Source organism: Danio rerio, chromosome 5 (genome assembly GCF_049306965.1).
Source record: "Danio rerio strain Tuebingen ecotype United States chromosome 5, GRCz12tu, whole genome shotgun sequence".
In the NCBI taxonomy this organism is placed as follows: domain Eukaryota; kingdom Metazoa; phylum Chordata; class Actinopteri; order Cypriniformes; family Danionidae; genus Danio; species Danio rerio.
This window is the reverse complement of record NC_133180.1, coordinates 59,446,040-59,467,872: the sequence shown is the minus strand read 5'-3', so window position 1 is coordinate 59,467,872 and position 21,833 is coordinate 59,446,040. Positions and strand designations below refer to the sequence as shown.

Genomic DNA, 21,833 nt, shown 5'->3' with positions numbered 1-21,833 from the left:
CGACAGCTGAAAATTCAATACATTCTCTGCGTCATCCACCAAAACAATTTCATAGGCATTTACATGCAAACCATGGATCCAAAGCCATAAATAAAAATGTTGGGGCACCACTTGTTATGCATTGAGTTAGCTAAAGGTACAGGATAGCTTGCCTAACTTGTGTTGCAGCATAAAATAAATCAAAGCTCACATCTTGCTCTTTATCCTCCTGTCAATTGTATCACTTTATATTACAAGAAAAATAACTTAATTCGAGCACCAGAGAAAGAAGTGGTTCTTGTAGTACATGTGTCTACAGATTGTTCACGCAATTCTCTCTCTTAAAGAAGCCACCTTTATTTTCACTCGTTACAAACAGTAATTTACACCACTGCCAGATTGAAAACGCCAAAGATTATTCAGGCTTAATTTGTAAATGAAGGCTTTAGATTAGCTTGTTGATTGACAACTGCAACCACACTGAAAGTCTTTGAGATGTGGATGAGTAGACAGTTTGGATCAGATAGTGGGCACATTGTCAATATCAATATAGAAATATAAATTTCAGCCAAAAATAAACAATGATTTGAATAATTAAACTTAATAATTTTATTAACTTGCTTTTAATATTTTTTTCCTTATACATATTATACACCAGCTTTACATGTTTATGTTTAATCCAGTCAGCTGATCTGGGTAAACTAAAATTTATAAATGACTAAAATTAATAGAACAGAAGAGTCAGAAATAAACACATTGTGGTTTGAAGGTTGTTAGGTTCAATTAGGTTCAATAAAATTTCTTTGGGTCTTTTATCTTCTTTTTAAATAACCTAGCATTCTCAAACACATTTTGTCATCCCCAGAACCTCTATATCAAATTTACCAGGCTAAGCTCTCGAAAGAAGATAGTCAGATCCAAACTGTTAGTCCTGATTGCAACAGGAGAAGTGTTAGTGAAACCCTGGGCCTTGAGGGTCATGGAAGCCTGGGAGTAGTTGGCACCCAATCAAAAAGAGGTCCTGAGGAAATTACACTCTGGCAGGACTTACCAGTGGTGAAGGAAAGCGGAATGTTGCACAAGCTCACTCGCACTGAAAAACAGAGACAAGAGGTGAGTGAAATTTTCCCTTACAAGACGTAACTTTACTTTTTTGTTGAAAAGCTCAACTTCAGTTTTACTTACATTTGATCTTTAAATGTGATTTTAGAGCATGTTTGAAGTGCTCACCTCTGAAGCCTCCTACCTTCGCTCCCTGCGGGTTCTGAAGGATCATTTCCTAGGGTCACGGGAACTTAATGAGACTCTGGTCATTCATGATAGGAAAGTCCTCTTCTCCAACCTCCTGCAGGTCTATGAAGTTAGCGAGAGGTGAGTAGATTAAAAGACAAATGCATTAGGGTTATAGATGAAATACATGGAAACTTAACTTTTCATTTTTTTACTCTAATGTTCAAAATGAAATTTAGTCACACTTTATTTGGATGGTTTGTTTGTTGAATTTAAGTTACATTGCATCTACATGCCAACTTATTCTCATGAAATTATAAGTAGACTGTTAGGTTGGGATTAGGGTGTGTAAATTGACATGTACTTGCTAGGTTTTTAATAGTCAGTTAAATGTCTGTTAAGGAGCAGTAAGTAGACAGTCTACTAATACTCAAATAGACCATCAAAATTAAGTGTTACTGTAAATAAAATAAGGAAAGGGCTGAACTTAATTTTTTGAAAGTTTAATACACTATTTCCTAATTTTAAAGTTTTTTTCATAATTTATTTTGTACTTTTGTGTCATGTCCAGCACAATCAAGTACTGTAGAGATCGCTGGTAACCTAAAATCTAGTCATGAACTACAAATCCCTACATTCCTCTACACATACACCAGGTTTTACTTCCACTGATCACACACGCAGCTGAATCAGTCATTTGTTTTTTGTATGGTATGTTGTTCATGTGCTGTGTTCCTGTACCTTGACTTAGTTTCTTGTTTTGTTTATTACTGTTCTTTTGACACTTGGATTTTTGGATATCCTGTTATTTTTCTGTTGTCCACACAATTATTCATAGTTTAAATGCACTTGGATTCCACCTTTTCGTATCATCTTTTCAACGTACTGTCACCCTTTTGCATCACAGAAAGCTCTTTAGTTTAGCAGCTGCTTTTAAAAAAACACTTCTGCCTAATCAAAAAAATTAAATAAAATACTGGAGATTTGTTGCTTACTCCTGTTGAACTGTGCCCATTCTTAACCATAACCCCCAAAACAGAGAATGTGTATTTGTAACCCTTATTTTTTGCTGTTTAGACACCATTCTCTTCAACGTGGGTATCATAAATAAATATGGTTTACGGGGTGATAATTAGTTTCTTTTTCCTTTAATCTGGAGCATAGACAACAGTACTCACAACAGCATTACAACTTTTTTACATTTCCTTTTTCTCTCTCTCTTGCTGCCTCTTAAAGGTGCAGTAGCTGATCTGCGATAACCAATTAGCGTAAATCTCTGAAACACAATCCCAACCCTGCCATCCAAACCAGGATGCCACAGTCATTACTAAGCCATACTTAGGTGATATTTTTGACCGAATATTCAAAGTAGCATGGTAAACAATATATTGGGCGCGCGTCACAGGTTGTCATTGTTTAAAACTTAAACAATGCGATTTGAATATAAAACCAACTTCACCTCAGTAAGAGATAGGTAGAATAGCGTTATTTACTGATGTTTTGTTGTTAAACTAAATAAAACTCTACATTACTCATGCTGTAAAACACCTTATGAAACTGAAAATAGTCATATCAATCTCTCACCGGAAGATTTCAATGGCTGAACAACACTTCTGTGCATATAACCCATTTGTAGCAACAACATCCACATCAGCTTTGCGAGAAGCTGAAATTGTTTTGCAACAGAACATTACCTGTCTAAATGAAATCCTTCAACCATGGTTGTCGTCCTTCATCCTGGATGCAAAAGTAACTCAATATTGATTCAGGGTTTTAAAAAGTTTTGATTCAGCAAGTTTTTACCACTCAAACTCTTTCTCTCTCCTGAACCCGAAGCACATGTACGCACAAACAGCAGATCTGCATGAAAATGGCTGCGCATTAGTTTAAATCTGCAATTGTTGACAGACAGTTTGAGCTATTTATCAGAATTATGGGAGGTGTCGGCCTGACACTTTAATTGGATGAATTTTTTTTTACTCTTGTGCCTTACCCAGAATATAATCATGAATAAAGAATGTCAGGATTTGTGAGGGGGGAAAAGGAGTGAGGACCCAAGTGCAGGGTAAATAAGTATTTATTTCTAATAAAATACAATAAAAAACAAACTATCCTGAGGGAGGAAACATTAACAAAAGATATAAACAAACAAAATAAAGTAGACTGGCCAGGCTGGCAGAGTTCAGGACTGGAACACACAACAGGACCAGGCAATATACGGCAACGAACTGGCACAGGACAGCAGACATGAGAAGAATATAAGCAGAAGTAAATAAACATACAAACAGTTGAACCTTATAAACTAATAATAGGTTAACAAGGAGGGAGGGACTAGACAATAGATGGGAGAGCACATGACACAAAAGACAACACAAACCATGTGCTCACATAAAACCAGACTACAACAGGGAGCCAATGAGAGAACTCATTAACCGCGTGTTCACAAGACAACACTAAAAGCACAACACTGAAGCACACAACAAAAGAACGCAGCCACAATGTAAACACCCAGCCACATGCTTAGACAACACAAACATAGACACAAGACACAAACACACAATAGATGAAAGCACCTTACCATGCACTCACACATATGCAACGCGCATGTTTCATTTCAGCGCCAACCGAAACCAAAACCAACCAGACTGAGAGGCTAAGAATGAAACAGCGCAATGTAGACAGAACAAAACACAAACACTAGTACAAGAGCGCACATCCCAAGCATGCACAGACCACGCACGCCCGCATCAAACAGGAGCATACACGGTCTGTGCATGCCTATGAAGGTGTTCATATAGAAACACACAATGACAGAAAACAAGAGAAAACCAAGTCCCACATACAAAACAAGACAGAGCTAGTGTCCGGACTTTGATTTTACAAGAATTTACAAGACTGGAGTGGCAGAACCCTGACACAGAATGTGAAAAGACTTTCAACCAGCACAACAAAATTGTGTCTGAAGACAATAACCTACTACACCTTTAAAGGAGCCAGAGCCCAAAGATAACCTTCTCAAGATTAAATTTTCTCAGATTTAATAACATTTTTACATTTAAATATTAATTAACGAAATATAAATTTAACATAATGCAATTAATATTAGGTTAAATATTCATAAACAATAATTACACAAATAATTTCTGTAGTATATTACTTTTTTGCAAGTAACTCATTACAATCCATTACTACTTATTTTTGGGGGCATTATTACTTGCTGCAGTCTCAGTAACCCAGGTGACCACACATTTTAACAAATGCACTAAATATATATATATATATATATATATATATATATATATATATATATATATATATATATATATATATATTATTGTCACGGGGAGAAGAATCACACAACAAGTGAGAGCTCATATAAGTGCCCCGGAGGGTGGTTTATTTACAACAGGTTTTTCCAGTGGTGAATTTAGGTTGGTGGCTTGTGTGCTCTTTGTGCTCCTTTCCCAGTGTGACAGTGGATTATTGAAGTGCCTCTGTGGTTCCGGCAGGTTCTCAGCTGCTGTCTGGGAAAATAGAGAGAGAGCGAGTCAGTGCTTGTTCTCCTGGAGAGACTTCTTCCCGTTCTGCTGTGTTGCTGCAGTTTAAATGCAAGCCGGCTGATGGGCTGCAGCTGGGGCCGATCAGTCTGAGTTGAGGGCTTGCAGGTGTTTCTCCTTAGTTTCCTGGGCGATGCTGATGATCCTTTGGGACGCTCGTCACACCCCCCCCCCCCTAAGCGTCGTCCTGGTCCGAGGGGTGATGTGAGCCAGTAGGGGTAATTTAGGGGTTGGGAGGGGAATGACCCCTGACAGACCTGCAAAAGCTGCCCAGACCCGAGAGAGGCCATCTGCATTGGCGTTAGCGGCTCCGGCCCGATGACGTACCACAAAATGGAAGTCCTGGAGAGCGAGGAACCACCGAGTCACCCTGGCGTTAGTATCTTTGGCCCGGGCCATCCATTGTAGGGGAGCGTGGTCAGTGACAAGGGTAAAGCTGCGGCCCAGGAGGTAATGTCGCAGCTCCAGAACTGCCCATTTTATGGTCAGAGCTTCTTTCTCCACTGTCGCGTAGTTCTTCTCGGCTGGGAGCAGCTTCCTGCTAATATACAAGATTGGGTGTTCCTCACCTTCCTGTATCTGGGACAGGACTGCTCCTAGTCCTGTGTCAGAAGCATCAGTTTGCAGCAGGAAGGGGCAGGCGAAGTCCGGGGCCCGAAGAACTGGCTCAGATGTCAGTGCCATTTTTACTTTGTGTAGTGCCTCTTCTGCAGCAGTCGTCCAACAGATCTTCTCAGGCTGCCCCTTCCTGGTCAGGTCTGTAAGGGGGGCGGCTAGAGAGGCAAAGTTAGGTATGAAGCATCGATAATATCCCGCCAACCCCAAAAAGGCTCGTACCTGGGTTTTTGTTTCCGACTTTGGTGCATTACGAATTGCTTCCACCTTCTTTTCCTGGGGCTGGATTAGCCCTCGTCCCACCCGAAAACCCAGATATTTGGCTTCATGGAGCGCAAGGTGGCATTTGCTGGGGTTGGCGGTGAGTCCAGCCCTTCTGAGTTCCGACAGCACTCTCCGCAGGCGATCTAGATGGTCTTCCCATGTCTCAGAATGAATGACAACATCATCTAGGTATGCGGCAGCGTAGGCTTGGTGAGGGCGAAGGACAATATCCATGAGCCGCTGGAAGTTGGCGGGAGCTCCATGCAGGCCGAAGGGAAGGGTCCGGTATTGCCAGTGGCCACTTGGGGTAGAGAAGATTGTCTTGGCTTTGGCTTCCTCAGATAGGGGTACTTGCCTATAACCTTTGGTTAGGTCCAGGGTTGAGATTTACCGGGCCTTCCCAGGCGATCCAGCAGCTCATCCACCCGAAGCATGGGATATCCGTCAAACTCTGAGATCTCATTGAGCCTTCGGAAGTCATTGCAGAAGCGGAGAGTGCCGTCAGACTTTGGTACCATTACGATTGGGCTGGACCATGGACTGCGTGACGGCTCAATCACCCCTAACTTCAGCATTTGTTTTACTTCCTCTTCAATAGCCTGCCGACGAGCTTCAGGGACCCGGTAAGGCCGTTGTCGAATGATGTTGCCAGCTGGAGTGTGGATATCATGCTTGATGATGTTCGTCCAACCCGGGAGTACTGAGAACACATCAGAGAACTGACTGACCAGGTGATGGAGCTCTCCCTTTTGGATAGCCGAGAGGTGAGGATTGACATCTACAACCACGGGATCGGAGGTGGCGAGGGCTGCGAGTTGGTCCCTGGTACCCACCCATTTTTTTAGAAGATTGATGTGATACAGTTGGTCAGCTCTTCTTTTTCCAGGTAGCCTCACCCGATATGTGACTGGCCCAATTTTTTCCAGAATGGTGAAGGGGCCTTGCCAGGTGGCAAGAAACTTGCAGGCAGCATTCGGGATCAGGACCATCACTCAATCTCCGGGCTGGAACTCCCGTGGTTGGGCTGCCCGGTCATAGTGGCGCTGTTGGGCTTGTTGGGCTTTGACCAGATGCTCCCGGACTAACGGCATGACCCGGTCGATCTTCTCCCTCATCTGTCTCACATGCTCAACTATGGACCGATGGGCTGCCGGCTGCTGCTCCCAGGCTTCCTTAGCCACATCTAGAAGGCCCCGGGGCTGATGGCCAAAAAGGAGTTCGAAGGGGGTGAAGCCAGTTGAGGACTGGGGCGCTTCTCGTATGCCGAAGAGGACATAGGGCAGCATGAGGTCCCAGTCACGTTTGTCTTCAGCCACTACTTTCCTTAGCATTTGTTTTAGCGTTTGGTTGAATCGTTCGACCAACCCATCTGTCTGTGGGTGGTACACTGTGGTCCTTAACTGCTTCACCTGCAGTAGTCGACAGAGGTCAGCCATTAACCGGGACATGAGGGGGGGGTACCCTGGTCAGTCAATATCTCTGCTGGGATACCGACCCGGCTTGACAGGAGGAAGAGCTCCTGGGCAATGGCTTTAGAAGTGGCTTTCCTGAGGGGGATTGCTTCTGGATACCGGGTGGCATAATCAACGATCACCAGAATATGCTCATGTCCCCGGGCCGACTTTGGCAACGGCCCAACCAGGTCCATCCCGATTCGCTCAAAGGGCACCTCAATGATGGGTAATGGGATCAGCGGGCTAGGGGGGAGGCTTTCTGGGCGAGGTCACCTGGCAGGTGGGGCAGGCTTGACAGAATCGTTTTATATCAGCTTCTAGACCCGGCCAGTGGAAGCGATCCCGGATCGGCTGTGTGGTGTTCTCAACTCCAAAGTGACCGGCCATCGGGTGGGAGTGAGCCAGGTCCATCACAGTTTCTGTCTTGGCACGGGGCACCACAAGTAGCTGTTTCACCTCCCCCCTTCGCTGTGCGACGCAGTACAACAGCCCATTTTGAACTACAAAGTGCGGGAGAGGATGGGGTGATGGTTGAGTGTCTTGGCCCTCAATGACACGCACCTGGGTCCAACAATGTTTCAGCCGGTCATCATCCCGTTGTTCCTTAGCAAACGAGCCCCCTCCCGTTACCTGCTGGAACACATCATAGAACAGATTAGAAGATTGGGGAGGGGGCTTACCGTCTCTCTCGCTGTCTGTGGCTACCAGTGCAGGCCGCTGATGAGGTCCTCGGCTGGCTCTCCATCTTCGGCGGCTTACTTGAAGGCTGGCAGGCTGCATTGTGGTCGCAAGCAGGCGGTCAAACCCCGGCCAGTCTCTTCCGATAAGGGCTGGGACCGGGAGGTCCTCCACAAGTCCCACCTCAATAGACCAAGCCCCCAGGGCTGCAGAGATTGTCACCCATCGAGCCGGAACTTGTCGGGTGTCCCCATGGACACAGGTGATGGGAAGGAATGTTTTTGTGTTTCTCCGTGGGGGTAGGAGATGAGTTTGAACCAGACTTACTGCACTGCCTGAGTCAAGAAGGGCCCGAAGCGGTTTTCCATTGACCTTGATGTCGGCCTCAGGAGCTCCATATGGTGGGTCACTGTGAACAATACAGCCTGCCAACCATCCTCGCCCAGGCTGCGGGGGATCCGCAGATGGCATAGGCTCATTTCGTGGAGAGGGTGCTGCTGGCCTGTTGACTGGTCGTGAGGGACCCTCTGGTGTGCGTCGCTCCTGGACCACCCTCCGGGGGAACGGCACCATCCGCTCCCCTCCATCCCGTTGTTGGGTTGCATCCGCCAATTCGATGGCCTCCACCAGGTCCAGGGAGGTTATGGGGTTCCTCATACCGACCGCCCGTCGGTGTGAGCGAGGGAGAGCTCGAAGCATGCGATCCACGATCACGCGTTCCGCTACCTGTTCCGCTGTGGGACTGCCCTCCAACAACCAGTGGTGTGCCAATCGTGTGAGTTCTGCTATCTGGGCACGGGCTGGTGCTCGGGTTTATACTCCCATTCGAAGAAACCCTGGGCTGCACAGATTGAGGACAATCCCAACCGGCTCAGGATTTCTCTCTTTACATCTGAATACCTCTCTGCTGAGGCCGTAGGGAGAGAGAAGTAAGCACGTTGGGCCTCGCCGGTTAACAGGGGGGCCAACACCTGAGCCCAGTCCTTGGGTGGCCATCCTTCACGATGGGCTGTGTTTTCAAACATTTGCAGAAAAGCTTCCACGTCATCGTAAGGAGTGAGCTTTGGCAGTATTTTTGTGGCCTGGGCCCGGGGGTCTGGTAGCGGAATGCTTTGGGCGGCAGCGGCATGGAAGGCAGTTAGTTCCTGCTCAGTATTGCCCTGGCGGGTGGCAAGGTGCTCCACAATCTGTTGTTGGCAGATGCTAACCTCAGTGAGCCGTTGGAGAATCTCTTCCATACTGGGAGGGGACCGGGGGCCGTTCACCTGAAGATTATAGAGAAAAGCAACCAAAATAAATAAATATAATTCTAAATAAATAACTAAATAAATTGCAGGAGCCACACTAAGGAATCACCAAAACTGGGGAAAAAAAAAAAATTATTTATTTATTTTTTTTATTTTTTTTAAATACTCCTAATAATAATTATGGTGTGGGGTAGGAGATCTGTGATTCTTCTCTGTAATTGTCCGCATTCTCCACCAGATGTCACAGGGAGAAGAATCACACAACAAGTGAGAGCTCATATAAGTGCCCCGGAGGGTGGTTTATTTACAACAGGTTTTTCCAGTGGTGAATTTAGGTTGGTGGCTTGTGTGCTCTTTGTGCTCCTTTCCCAGTGTGACAGTGGATTATTGAAGTGCCTCTGTGGTTCCGGCAGGTTCTCAGCTGCTGTCTGGGAAAATAGAGAGAGAGCGAGATAGTGCTTGTTCTCCTGGAGAGACTTCTTCCCGTTCTGCTGTGTTGCTGCAGTTTAAATGCAAGCCGGCTGATGGGCTGCAGCTGGGGCCGATCAGTCTGAGTTGAGGGCTTTCAGGTGTTTCTCCTTAGTTTCCTGGGCGATGCTGATGATCCTTTGGGACGCTCGTCACAATATATATATATGTATAAAAAAAATTTACTAATTAATCGCACCTTTTTTTAAAAATTAATCCCGATTAATCGCATTTAAAATACTGAAACTTGTAATTTTGGCTTTTCAAATGTAAAATTAATGTAAACGCAAGACAAAAACTATTTAAATTCAAAATATAATTGTTTATTAGATTCAAAATTCAAAATATAATTGTTTAATAGAATTTTTGTTTAACTTGTAACACAGATTTATTCATGTAAACAACATACCCACAATAAACCATTAAGATATAAACCATAAACCATTATAATAATAAACTATAGAATACAAACTGTTGCACTCATTGTAAAGTTTTATTGCTGTGAGTTGAGAACATTAGAGTAGAAACAATTTAGCTTAATCCTCCTTTACATTCATCCAGTTGCTAAGACTAGGAGTATCCCGCAAGTGCACAGAGACTCCTAAATGCCCGCAAATGAATGATAATTTCTTGCAAACCAGTCATTAAATACATTGCACACCCCTCTCCCCCGCATCCCTCCTAGCTCTTCAGGTAGCCTATGTCGCGCGCAACTCACCCCCACCGTCCTTTAGGTACGTCTCACGCGCACACACCCCTACTCAGATACGTCGCTCACTTCACCCCTGACACCCCTCAACGGGCCTGACACAGACACATACAACGCGCTGCAGAAGTTTTGGCCCCAACGGCCTTCCATACTGGAGCGACTCCCTTCAGATTCAACACGCATGATCACTTTCATCAAATTTGTTTAAACTAAGCGTCCTAAAGTATTACTGTATTTCACAAGGATTCTGACACAACAACACGAAGCATACGCTTTCGTTGCGTTTAATGAGGAAACACGGTAAACTTGGAGAGCTCATGCTGAAAGGCAGAGTAATGCCCTGTCCTTGAAAGCTCGCGACTTCACCAGAGACTTTCTGAGTTCATTCACAAAAGACACCAATACTCTGATTTTAATATGATTAAGATTATACTCTTATTAAAATTCTACCATGTAGCCTAAGCAGTGATTTTATCACCTTAAAGGAACACCGAGTCACGAAATGCAGAGGATTTTCTTTCTTTTCGCCATGCCATATCAACTTACAACAGAAGTCGAAAGTTAAAAATGAAACACCCGAAATTGCATGAAACTTTGGAGAGCCTGGAGATGCGACTAATTGTTTTATACTGAAACTTGCCTTTAAAAAGTGCTTCCTTGGTCTTATTCACATCTCTTGCATGTTAAACACATGTCCACCAAAACAGGAAGTAAAAAAAAACCTGCAACTGCGTTAATTGCATTTTTTTTTTTTTACGCGTTAAATATTTTAAATTAATCGCATGCGTTAACAGCACTAATATAAATATATATATATATATATATATATATATATATATATAAATATATATATATATAAATATATATATATATATATATATATATATATATAAATATATATATATATATATATATATATATATATATATATATATATATATATATATATTATTTTTTTCCTTTTTTAAGAACGTACCAACAGCGTGAGACATTTAACATTGCAGACACCAGAGAAAAACTGAAAATCTGAAGAAAAAAAAACTTTTGCTGGAGTTTAATGTATCGTCAGATTTTAAAAAGCTTATCTGCAAAATCATCGTAACTTTGCAATAACATGTAAGCCAACATTATATAGTTATTAATAAACAGATTAAGCCATATCTACACACTCATAGAAATAATATGCCATTTGCTGTCACAAAAAATAAATAATAAATAAATGGCATGTGAAATGATTAGAATATTAAGTATAAAAGTTTCTCCAATCTGTTTTTTATTATCATTTATTCATGTAACTAAATGTTGTTAGACACTAACATGCACTGCAGTCCACTATAGGCATGTCCCGATCCGATATATTGATATCAGAAATTTGTCCGATATCAGTTCAAAAAACAATATCGGACTGCGTTTAATATCTTCGATATAAGCAGTCCGATTCGCTTTTAAACTCTGTTACAGCTGTTCTCTGGCTTTATTTAAAAGGTACCACAAGGCCATTTGAATGTTATAACTAATAACTTGTTAATGTAACAAAAATATTACCCTAAAATTGTATTGTATTTTATGTTTTACCACTATAGAGATATATGTCTCATCAGATTTTACAAAAAGTATTTGTCCTAATAGTGGTGTTGGTGGGGTGAGCCCTGTCAGCAACTCCAAGGTAATGATTAAACATATCTATTCTCCTCAGGTTTATAAGAGATCTGCTGAAGAGAGTGGATGAGAGTGTGGTGATATCTGATGTGTCTGACATAATTTATGAACACTCAGAAAATCATTTTTCTGTCTACATTGATTATGTCCGAAATCAGCAGTACCAAGAGAAGACCTACAGCAAACTGATGTGAGACATTTACACATACACAGAAAATAAAGCTTGCAATGTGAACCATTCTGAACTTTAGTTTAACTGTAACTGTAATGAAAGCTTATGGATGCATAAAACAAATTTTAAAAACAATCTTACTCTTGGACCCCCATGATCCAAAAGTTATTTTTTAAATAATAATAATGATTATTATTAAATGCATTGTTCTGTATGTGTCTGTGTTGGCAGGGAGAGTAATACAGATTTTGCAGTTGTAATGAGACGCCTGGAATTATCTCCACTCTGTAAACGTTTGCCTTTCACATCCTTCATGCTTTTGCCCTTCCAGCGAATAACACGCATCAAAATCCTTATACAGGTGAGACACAATTTTCCTTAAAAAACAAAACAACTTGTTTCAAAACTTGTTCTTCTAATTTTTAACACTAAAATGTGAAATGATCACATAGTAGTTCTTGGATTAATTTTAGCCTTTTGTAGAGTATCCAAAAGCGGACTGCAAAAGGCACGAAAGAGGAGGAGACAGCTTCTAAGGCCCTAACCTCAGTGTCTAAGGTAAAATGAAAAAGATACATTTACATTTAGTGACTTAGCAGACACATGTGTCCAAAGAGACTTATGCTGAGTACAGACTGCAAGATTTTCAAAGTACTCGTCACAGATGTTTTCACACTGCATGACTATCTGGGCTAGCCACATCTAAAAGAACATTCCAAAGGAGCAAACCATCTGTGGAGCAAAAGTTTAGTGGAGCAAATTTTAGTGTGTGGTGACATTTATGCATTTGGAAGTGAACGTGCTGAGAACAGTCAAAAATGTCTAGTAAACTATTAGCATGAACACAGTCCGTGTTATCTACGTAAAAGTTAAAATCACCCATTACGAGAAAAGCCAGACAATGTGCACTAGCAAGTGTAGTTCTGAGAAAAAAACATAGAGTTATGTTTAGTAGGACGGTAAATGTTTAAAATCAGTACTGAAGATAGACCAGTCAATTTAAACGCCAAAATTCAAAGGATGGAAAGGAAGGCAGTGCCACATCAGATCTAAAAATAACAGCCAAGCCACCACTTCTCTCTGAGGAGCGTGGACACTCTAAATATGTGTAGCCAGGCAGGCTAACTTAAGAGTTTAAGTAAGTTATTTGTCTGATGCCACGTTTCACAGAGGCAGAGAAACGTGTTTATTGTCCACAATAAGATTACAGATAGAAGCAGCATTGTTGTTAATAGAACATGCAAATGAGAAAACCTGACTGATGTAAGGTGAACTCCATTTAAAGACTTTTGAAGATGAACAAGATTCGCAGGAGATTGATGGTGATCCACAAGTCTAAGAGACCAAATCATGTTGATTGGACCAGCAGGGCATACCTGTGAGTTCAGTTGAGAGCCCCGGTGGAAATATTTTGGGCAGCACAAGAGTGGTAGCGAAAATCCCATTGCAGAGTAGGTGATCATGATAAAATCCAGGTGACTAAAGCAGGTGTTGCCATGTGCTCTGATAAAAACTAAGATAAAATAAATAATAGCATAGCCACATACTAGCCACAAAGACGTGCTTGAGGACGAATTGATAAACAAAGCCTGACAGGGCAGTAGGATGCCTGCTCAAACAACATCAGACGATGTACAAAGTGCCACAAACACTAAAAACAATAAACTTAAATAAGTTTGCATAATACGTAGAATCTGGTGGAGAAGCGGCAGCCAGATTGCTCCAGTGTCCTCTCTCATTGGATAGCAATAGGTTAACAATGGGATTTGTTGTCAGTAGGATTAATGTATTTCAGTGGGCAATGTTTAGTTTATGGCAGATTTAGGGACAATCTAGTGCCTCAAGAGTACAACATTAACCTCTTCTGGGGTTCCAACTTAGGGCGTACTCTAAACAGGCACAGTTTACCTTAAACCGTGCCGAAGCATGGTTGTCCCCCCTCCCTTTTCCTTTGATGGCCTGCATTCACACTGTATCTTTTTTATCTTTCAGCTTAACATGAAAGAACCTCTCACACTTAGCACAGTGGAGATTTCTTTAGTTATATCATTTTAGTTGTTTGGGATGCAGTTACACACAGTCAAATGTTTTGGTGTACAGATTCACAACTTTTGACTCTCATACATTATCATAAAAGTCATCATGCTGCAGCGACAAGTTTGTCCTTATCCTCTTGTCCTTGTCCCTGAATGCACGGTGTCAAGTGAGCCATAAATTCTATACTTGTAATGATCACATGCGTGCTCCCTGGGAGGCTTGGTTCACATGTGCGCACTTGTCCTTGTGTTGTTTGTGCATGGCATACTGTTTCATTTCTAAAACATATGCCAGAATAGTTGGTGGTTTATTCTGCTGTGGTGACCTCTGAAATAGAGACTGAGCCAAAGGTAAATGAATGAAGTCCGCTGCTTGAGATTTCTAGAGAACACAGCCTTGTACTCTTTGGTTCTGACCACAGTTGTTCCCAAGGTTTTGATTATTGCAGTAGTCAAATTTTCAATTATTTATGATGTGTCCCCGTTTGCTTACAGGGACACAAAAGTTACTGTTAGTTACTGATGAGCAATAATTTTATATATATTTAAAGAAAAAGAAAGCAGAAATTGCATGCTAACTATACCAAGAGTACAGTATTGCAGCTTCAGAATATTTTAGACATTTTGTATAGGTGGAGCAACGCCACACCACAACTTAATCTTCCATAGTTAAATGAATGTTTTCCAGAGATGGGTTGTGGCTGGAAGGGCATCTGCTGCGTAAAAACTTGCTGGATAATTTGGCGGTTCATTCCGCTGTGGTGACCCCGGGTAATAAAGGAACTAAGCCAACAAGAAAATTAATGAAAGAATATCACAGGCACTCAGAAGTACTGAACTGGACTTAACATACAGAACTTTGCTTAAACACTTACCTGTTTCACATAAATACTTGAAAGTCTTAACCTCCATTGTCTTCCTTGTGTGGCCTGACAATATCCGGCACAACTATATTTAGTAAATTTAATAGCATTTCATTTGCTTCCACCGACAATGCATTAATTTAAAGGGCACATAGTTTAACCCTTTTTTATGATTTAATATTAATGTTATGGTTGTTCTGAGTGTGCCAGTTTAGGTTCAGTTCAACACACAGTTCAGGGGTCTCATGTACGAAGACTTGCGTGGAAATCTTACTAAAACATTGTGTACGCACAAAGCTGTAAATGTGCGTACGCAGAAAAAATTCAGATGTATGAAACACTGCGTACGCCGAATCTCACGCATATTCTTTTGTACATCTGAATTAACGTGAAACTGATCGCAACATGCACGAGCACAAAACCCCTCCCTGCCTCCTCCCCCGTATGAATATGCTAATGACTATGCTAATGGCAAAACCCAATGAAAAAGCAATGTCAAAATCAAGCAAAAAGAGAAACTTTGAACAGAATGTGAATTGGAGGTGCTGCTTTCGGAGGTAGACAGGAGAAAAGCGGTGTTATTTGCAAGTTTGTTCTCCGGAATTAACAACAAAAGAAAAAAAATAGAGTGGGAGAGTTAAGCTGATGCGGTCAACACAGTTGGGTCTGAACATCGCACTGAGTGCATTAAAAATAGAAATAGTGTGGTTTATATGTGTAAAATGTTGCAGAACCCTTAGCAGTCTCAGTGGCGCACCTTGTAAGACGCGTGTGATCATGTATTGACACGTTCGAGCATAAACTCGGCTCGAATCCAGCGTCTGATGAACTCTTTCTTCTTTTTTTCCCCGCTACATATCAGATTTTGCCCACTATTTATCACGAGAAAGACAAGTAGGAATCATCAATAAGTTTGTGCATCATATTTTATTTGCACATTTATTGAATGGAAATGTTTCTGATTCACGCATGCAAATTCATCTTTAGATAGTGTCTTTATAGCAATGTGCGTGCGGTAGATCGCTCAGATTACATTGGGAAAACAGGCGACCGCTGCAAATTGTACTTTAATGTTTAGCTGGTCAAATGTATGGTATGGGAACCTTATACCTGCTAGATGAACCCGTCTCATACAGCTGCCATTGCAAGGCTCAGACACTTTGTAGAGAGGAATTTAACACAACTGCCTCTAGGAGTCGCCAATGGAAATAAAACAGACACGAACAAAAAATGTGCGTACGCCAGCCAGAAAGCTGCCGTGAAGCTGCGCACATTCCCACGTTCAGTTCATTGTTAGTAAATCCAAACGTGAGCGATTCTGAGCGTGAAACCTGGCGTACGCAAAGTTTTTGTGCGTACGCAGCGTTGATACATGAGGCCCCAGATGTTTTTATTATAATGTATACAAAAGTGTCATGTTGGGGGCGTGTACACAGCACGCTGTTTTAGGGGCGTGTTGCTTCACATGAAAATTAGTTTCAGCTTCCCGCCCAACGTAACGGGGGCAGAGCCAAGAGCTCCCGCACTCTGTGTTTACAACAGACAGGCAGACAGAGAGTGAGAAGCTAAGCTAGGATAAGCATTCAGCCATACATGTACGACTCTGACACAGACCAAGCAGAGAGTACAAAACCATTTGTGTCTCTGTATAGATTTACAGCCAACTGTGTGCTAGTTTTAAGTGCCAAGCTTGTACACAGCGACTAATCACCATGCAGACTAAATAAACTTTGACTGAGGCACCGGATGTCCCGCTCTAAGCCGCGACTGGGCTGAGCAACCAGCACAGCAACCACCACATTCCACCGAAGAGCAGAGTGTGAGTGTTTAATTAGCAGAGTAATAGCACAATTTTGCTTAAAATACTGCAATGCACACATTATGGGTGAAATAATATTGAGTGAAATAATATTGGAAAACTTGAACCTCTTTTGGTTCAAGCCCATCACTGAATAAAAAAAGCATAATAATGGGCGTGGTCCGTGGAGTGCTGCGACCAGAGAGAGGAATGGGCATGACCAGCAGAGCAGGGGAGAAAGAAGAAAGCAAACAACTGTTGTCAGTTGGCTCACAAAATGAGACACAAACTGTGAGACACATGATTTTATAGTTTACAGAGTTAAAAAGCAAAGAAATAAACTTAAAAAAATTAATTTAATGCCCTGCTACATTTGCCATTCTTAGTTTCATAAACAAATAACCACAATTTATATCATTATAAAGATAATCATGGTTATATAAACACTGTAATTGTGTTTTAAATTTAAAATTTAAATAGTAGATTTAACTACCTTACATTTAAAATTAACACTCCCTCAGAGTTTGTATGGGAACCACTATAAAAGTGCTAAAATAACAATTTTGAAAGTGTTTACATTATCAACACTAAGAGAGTGTTAATTAGCAAACTCTCATAGTGTAAAATATCTGTTAAATTTACGAAAAAATACCAGCAGCTGTGGTTGCAGAATTTTCTGTGAAAATTATGAAAGTTTTGTAGAACTGTATAAATTTACAAAAAATTACCATATTTCATGAACTGATGCAATGTTTAATTTACAAAATCATAGCTTAGTTCACAAAAAGTCATTAGATGCAATAATGTGTTCATGTGTGATTGCAATAAGCAAACAGATTTTCACTGCATTAGTAACTACATAGTTCACTTTAAACAAAAGAAGATGCAGCTTAACTTATAAATACTTTTAGTTCATCTTGGACTTGAACACAGAAGCTACTTTCCCCCACAATGGTGACAAAAAACATTTGGCTGTTTTTCTTTTTTCTTTTTTTTTGGACTTTAGGGAAAAATACTGGCAGCTGTGGTTGCCAGTAATCTACTGTTTCCACAGTCTGTATTTTATCGAACACACACTGCAAATTTTAGATAGTAGATTTAACTACTAGAGTTAAAATTAACACTCCCTCAGTGTTTATATGGGAACCACTATAAAAGTGTTAAAAAAATCCTTTTTAAAGTGTTAACATTATCAACACTCGGAGAGTGTAAATTAGCAAACTCTTATAGTGTAAAATATCTGAAAAATTTACGGTAAAATACCGGCAGCTGTGGTTGCCAGTAGTCTGCTGTTTTCAACATTTTTCATTCGGAAATTCAGTTTACAGAATATTTCTGTTAAAATACATTCCACAGTCTGTATTTTTCATCCAACACATTTAACCCCTTAAATCCCAAAGCAAAATCCTCACTAGTGTCCTCTCTACAGTGGGTTGAACACTCAGGCAGTGATGAAGTTAATGAGATAAAGTGTCTAATTAAAGGAGGATTGAGAATTATTGATGAACAACTGTTAACAGCAGAATCACTGAAGGAAAGAAAAACACAAACTACAGCCAAAACCAAAGATGAAATCAACTGAGAATAAAACTCTAAATAAAATAATAATGAATGAAAATTAAAAAAATTGGACAATATTTTTTTTTATTTTTCAACATCTTTAAAACAACTCATCACATTAAACAACTCATCATGCAGCTTCACTTATTACTGACCTTTGACTTTATTTCTGTGAACAAAAGCTGTTAATGAATTTTCTGTTGTTCTTTTGAAGTTGATGGAGGACAGAGTCTGCTTTAGTTGGGCTCTTCAACTTGCTATAAATCTATCTTTTATTTTGGTTGCTATAATAAATTGTAGTAGTCAACCTAACTATACATATAGCATGAAAGATGAAAATTATGTGTGAGAAATGAATTATATACATAAATGAAACCACTGAAGCTACAATTAATGACAGATTAAAAACACAATTTACCATAAGAATATTTGCTCTGTGGCAGTGCTGCAAAACACACAGACATCAAAAATTAGTCTTTAAATCTCAATAATGGTGACAAACAAAAAAAAATTAAAAAACAACCCAGAACAATACAAAGCAATCTACTGAAATATTAACTCCTAAAAACAACACAAAATAAAGGAAAAGAAAGAGATTGTAAGAATATAAAGTATAATTTATTCATGCTGCAATGCATGCTGGGAGCTCTGTACTATGCTGGCACCCAGCATGCATTGCGGCATGAACTATGCATCTTTTATCTTTTTAGCAACCATAGTTGAGGTTCATATCCTGATTCTTGATGTCTGTGTGTCTTAATGAATTGTGGGAACTCTAAAATTTAGTGCATGATAAATTATTAATTTTTATTATTTGCATCATAATTGTATGTTGAACTTCTTTGAAGTGCAGCAGACTGTTAGCAGAATTGTTGCAAACAGTTATAAAACATATATATATATATATATATATATATATATATATATGTATATATATTTATATATATATATATATATTTGTGTTTAGTGCTGCAAAGAGTATAAAGCCTGATTTATTCAATTCACTTGATGAAAGGAATTAAATTAAAACTAACTGGTGCAATGGATTAGTTTGACAATAATGGTGAATACGGTTTAATATAGGGTACTCTGAAACTTTGAATATTTCATTTCAATTGTGTTTATATTATTTTGTTTGACAAAGCATTTGGTGTTTTGGCACTGAATCCAGGCCTATAGGCTATAGCGGACCTTGTTTTAAAGTACTTCACCTCAAATGTTATTCTTGTTTTAAAGTTAATTCACCAAATTAAAAAATAGGATATCTTAAATATACAAATTATACAAAATGTTAATATATGGATAATCTTTTCAACAAGAAAAGCCTGTATGAAGTGTTTATTTTTGTTTGTGCCGGTCTTCTATATACAACTGTGCTAGTGGATGAATTTTGCTCCATGGAAAATAAGGATTTAACTATAGGCCTATATGATCACAAACATCTGTCATATTTTTACATTTTAAAGTTGTTATGTCTTGAGCTTCTGCCTTTTTCTCGGTTCGGATGTGCTTTTATTTCATACTTGTGGCAAATTCAGCTGTTTAATAGTCCTAGTAAAACATTTTTATTGATTTTAATTATAATACAAAATCCAACAAACAGTACAGAATGTTAATTTATGATATTTCAGAATCTACTTTCCCACCCCAACATTTGTTGAACAAATATAACATTTAAAATAAATTATTAAATTAACATAGAATAAAATACAATACTGTAAAAAATACAAATAATAATAATTAAAAAAATCATTACATTGAATTTTAAATTACAGTAATCTTTCTAGAGAGATAATTTTTCTATCCATTTATAAAGCAACTGAAAAGGGACCACACTTTTTTAAAAGTCTCTGCTGTACCTTACTGTACGATTACGTACACAGCAAAATCCTCAGAGTAAAATTTACTCAATTCAGAGAACATTTGGTCCCTCTCTAAATTTAGCTAAATATACTTAGCAGCAGAGTTAAAGTTAATAAGCAGAAACAGAAGAGAAGCAGCAGCAGTTTCGCTCATTGCTTACCTGATTGACTTCATTTCAGTCAGATGTTCACAAAAGTCTACTGTTTTAGTTCTTTACATTTTACATCACATGTAAACATGTAATGTAAAAAACATGTATTTTTTTCCCCTGATGTCACCATCATGGAGAAAAGTGGTTGATTTACCTGTACTTGATTTCTAATTTTAATATTTCTTTGCTTACTATGACAAATATAAAGAAACACCATAGTTGAGAAACATACTCTGATTCTTTATGTCTGTGGGTTTTTAAGTGTTTCAGATGTTCTATCCGTTTTGTGATCTGATAAAAGTATTGATGAGCTCCATTTTCTTAATACAGTGCTCCTATTTTGATATATCATTATTTAAACTTAATAGGTCAAAAACAATTCTACTGAATTGAACAGTGACTATACCGCCACATCAATTATCCAGAGCACAATTGCTCTCTTTATTCAATATTTGCTATATTACACTATTTGGCAAACAAAGAGTAACAATCATTAGAAACTGAGTCCAAGTAAAGCAACTACTGTTTTCCTCAATGGTGACAGCTTAAACACAAAAAGTGTTTTTTATTTTATTTATTTTTTATTGTTGTTGTAAAAAATGACTTCGTTAATTCTTAATAATATCACTATATGGAATTTTGTAAAGTGTGGCAGAAATAAGGCCAAACAGGTTGTTAATAAGTAAAGCTGCTGTTTGTGGAGTTGCTTGATGCTCTGCTGAGATTTTTAAAGATTTGATGTGTTTTATTAGTTTATTTTATGTACGATTGTGATTTATGTGTGATTGAAGTTAGATGTAGTTTTGTGTTTTTCTTCTGTTTCTGCTTATTAACAGCAGGTGTTCATCATCAGTCCTCAATCATCACTTAATTAACCCCATCAATGTCTCATTAACTTTAACTCTGCTGCTGAGTAAATTTTGCTCAATTTAGAGAGGGACCAAATGTTCTCTGAAATTTTTTTTATTACTTGCGTGTTCGCGATTAGTCCATTAAGAATATTAATCTACCCCATGGATCAATATATTGCTTATGCATCTGAAAAGGAAACGATTTATGGATAAAAATCATAACCCCTCGGGCATGAGAGGTAAATGGGGCAGAAAAAAACCTGACCAGGCCATCTTTTTGAAACTCGACTTGCGTCTCCTTTTAACAGATGCGTTTCTTGTAGGAATAGTATGTTAAGCTTCAATTGTTTAATCTCATCTAATACCTGTTTTAGTGTTACAATTGTATTTAATTCCCTTACATTCCAACTATTAAATTTTAGATCTGACAAATAAGTGTAAGCTCGTATTAAATGGAGTTAATAATATTTGAGTCCAATGATTTGACTGTTTGATTATTTTTCGGAGGACCCCGTTTCAAATTACATTCATGGAAAACAATAGAGCCACAGTCCGTTGAGCTAAACTATTTGAATTTATAACCAATGTAAGCTGATGAGAAAATTTATGGTAATTCGAATTAAGCAAACACTTTGCCCTTGTAAAAATGAAAAGGAAAATAAAGATACCTTATGTTTTC

The 21,833-nt window shown here is 39.4% G+C and overlaps 1 protein-coding gene across 1 annotated transcript in view; it reads left to right on the top strand.

Moving 5' to 3' along the window:
• arhgef15a (Rho guanine nucleotide exchange factor (GEF) 15) overlaps nucleotides 1–21,833 on the top strand; it is a 45,529-nt gene that overhangs the window by 11,967 nt on the left and 11,729 nt on the right. Inside the window, exons 6-10 of the mRNA XM_017356341.4 lie at nucleotides 845–1,092; nucleotides 1,190–1,350; nucleotides 11,898–12,050; nucleotides 12,264–12,393; nucleotides 12,516–12,590. Coding sequence (XP_017211830.1) covers nucleotides 845–1,092; nucleotides 1,190–1,350; nucleotides 11,898–12,050; nucleotides 12,264–12,393; nucleotides 12,516–12,590 — 767 coding nt within the window. The remainder of the gene's footprint in view (nucleotides 1–844; nucleotides 1,093–1,189; nucleotides 1,351–11,897; nucleotides 12,051–12,263; nucleotides 12,394–12,515; nucleotides 12,591–21,833) is intronic.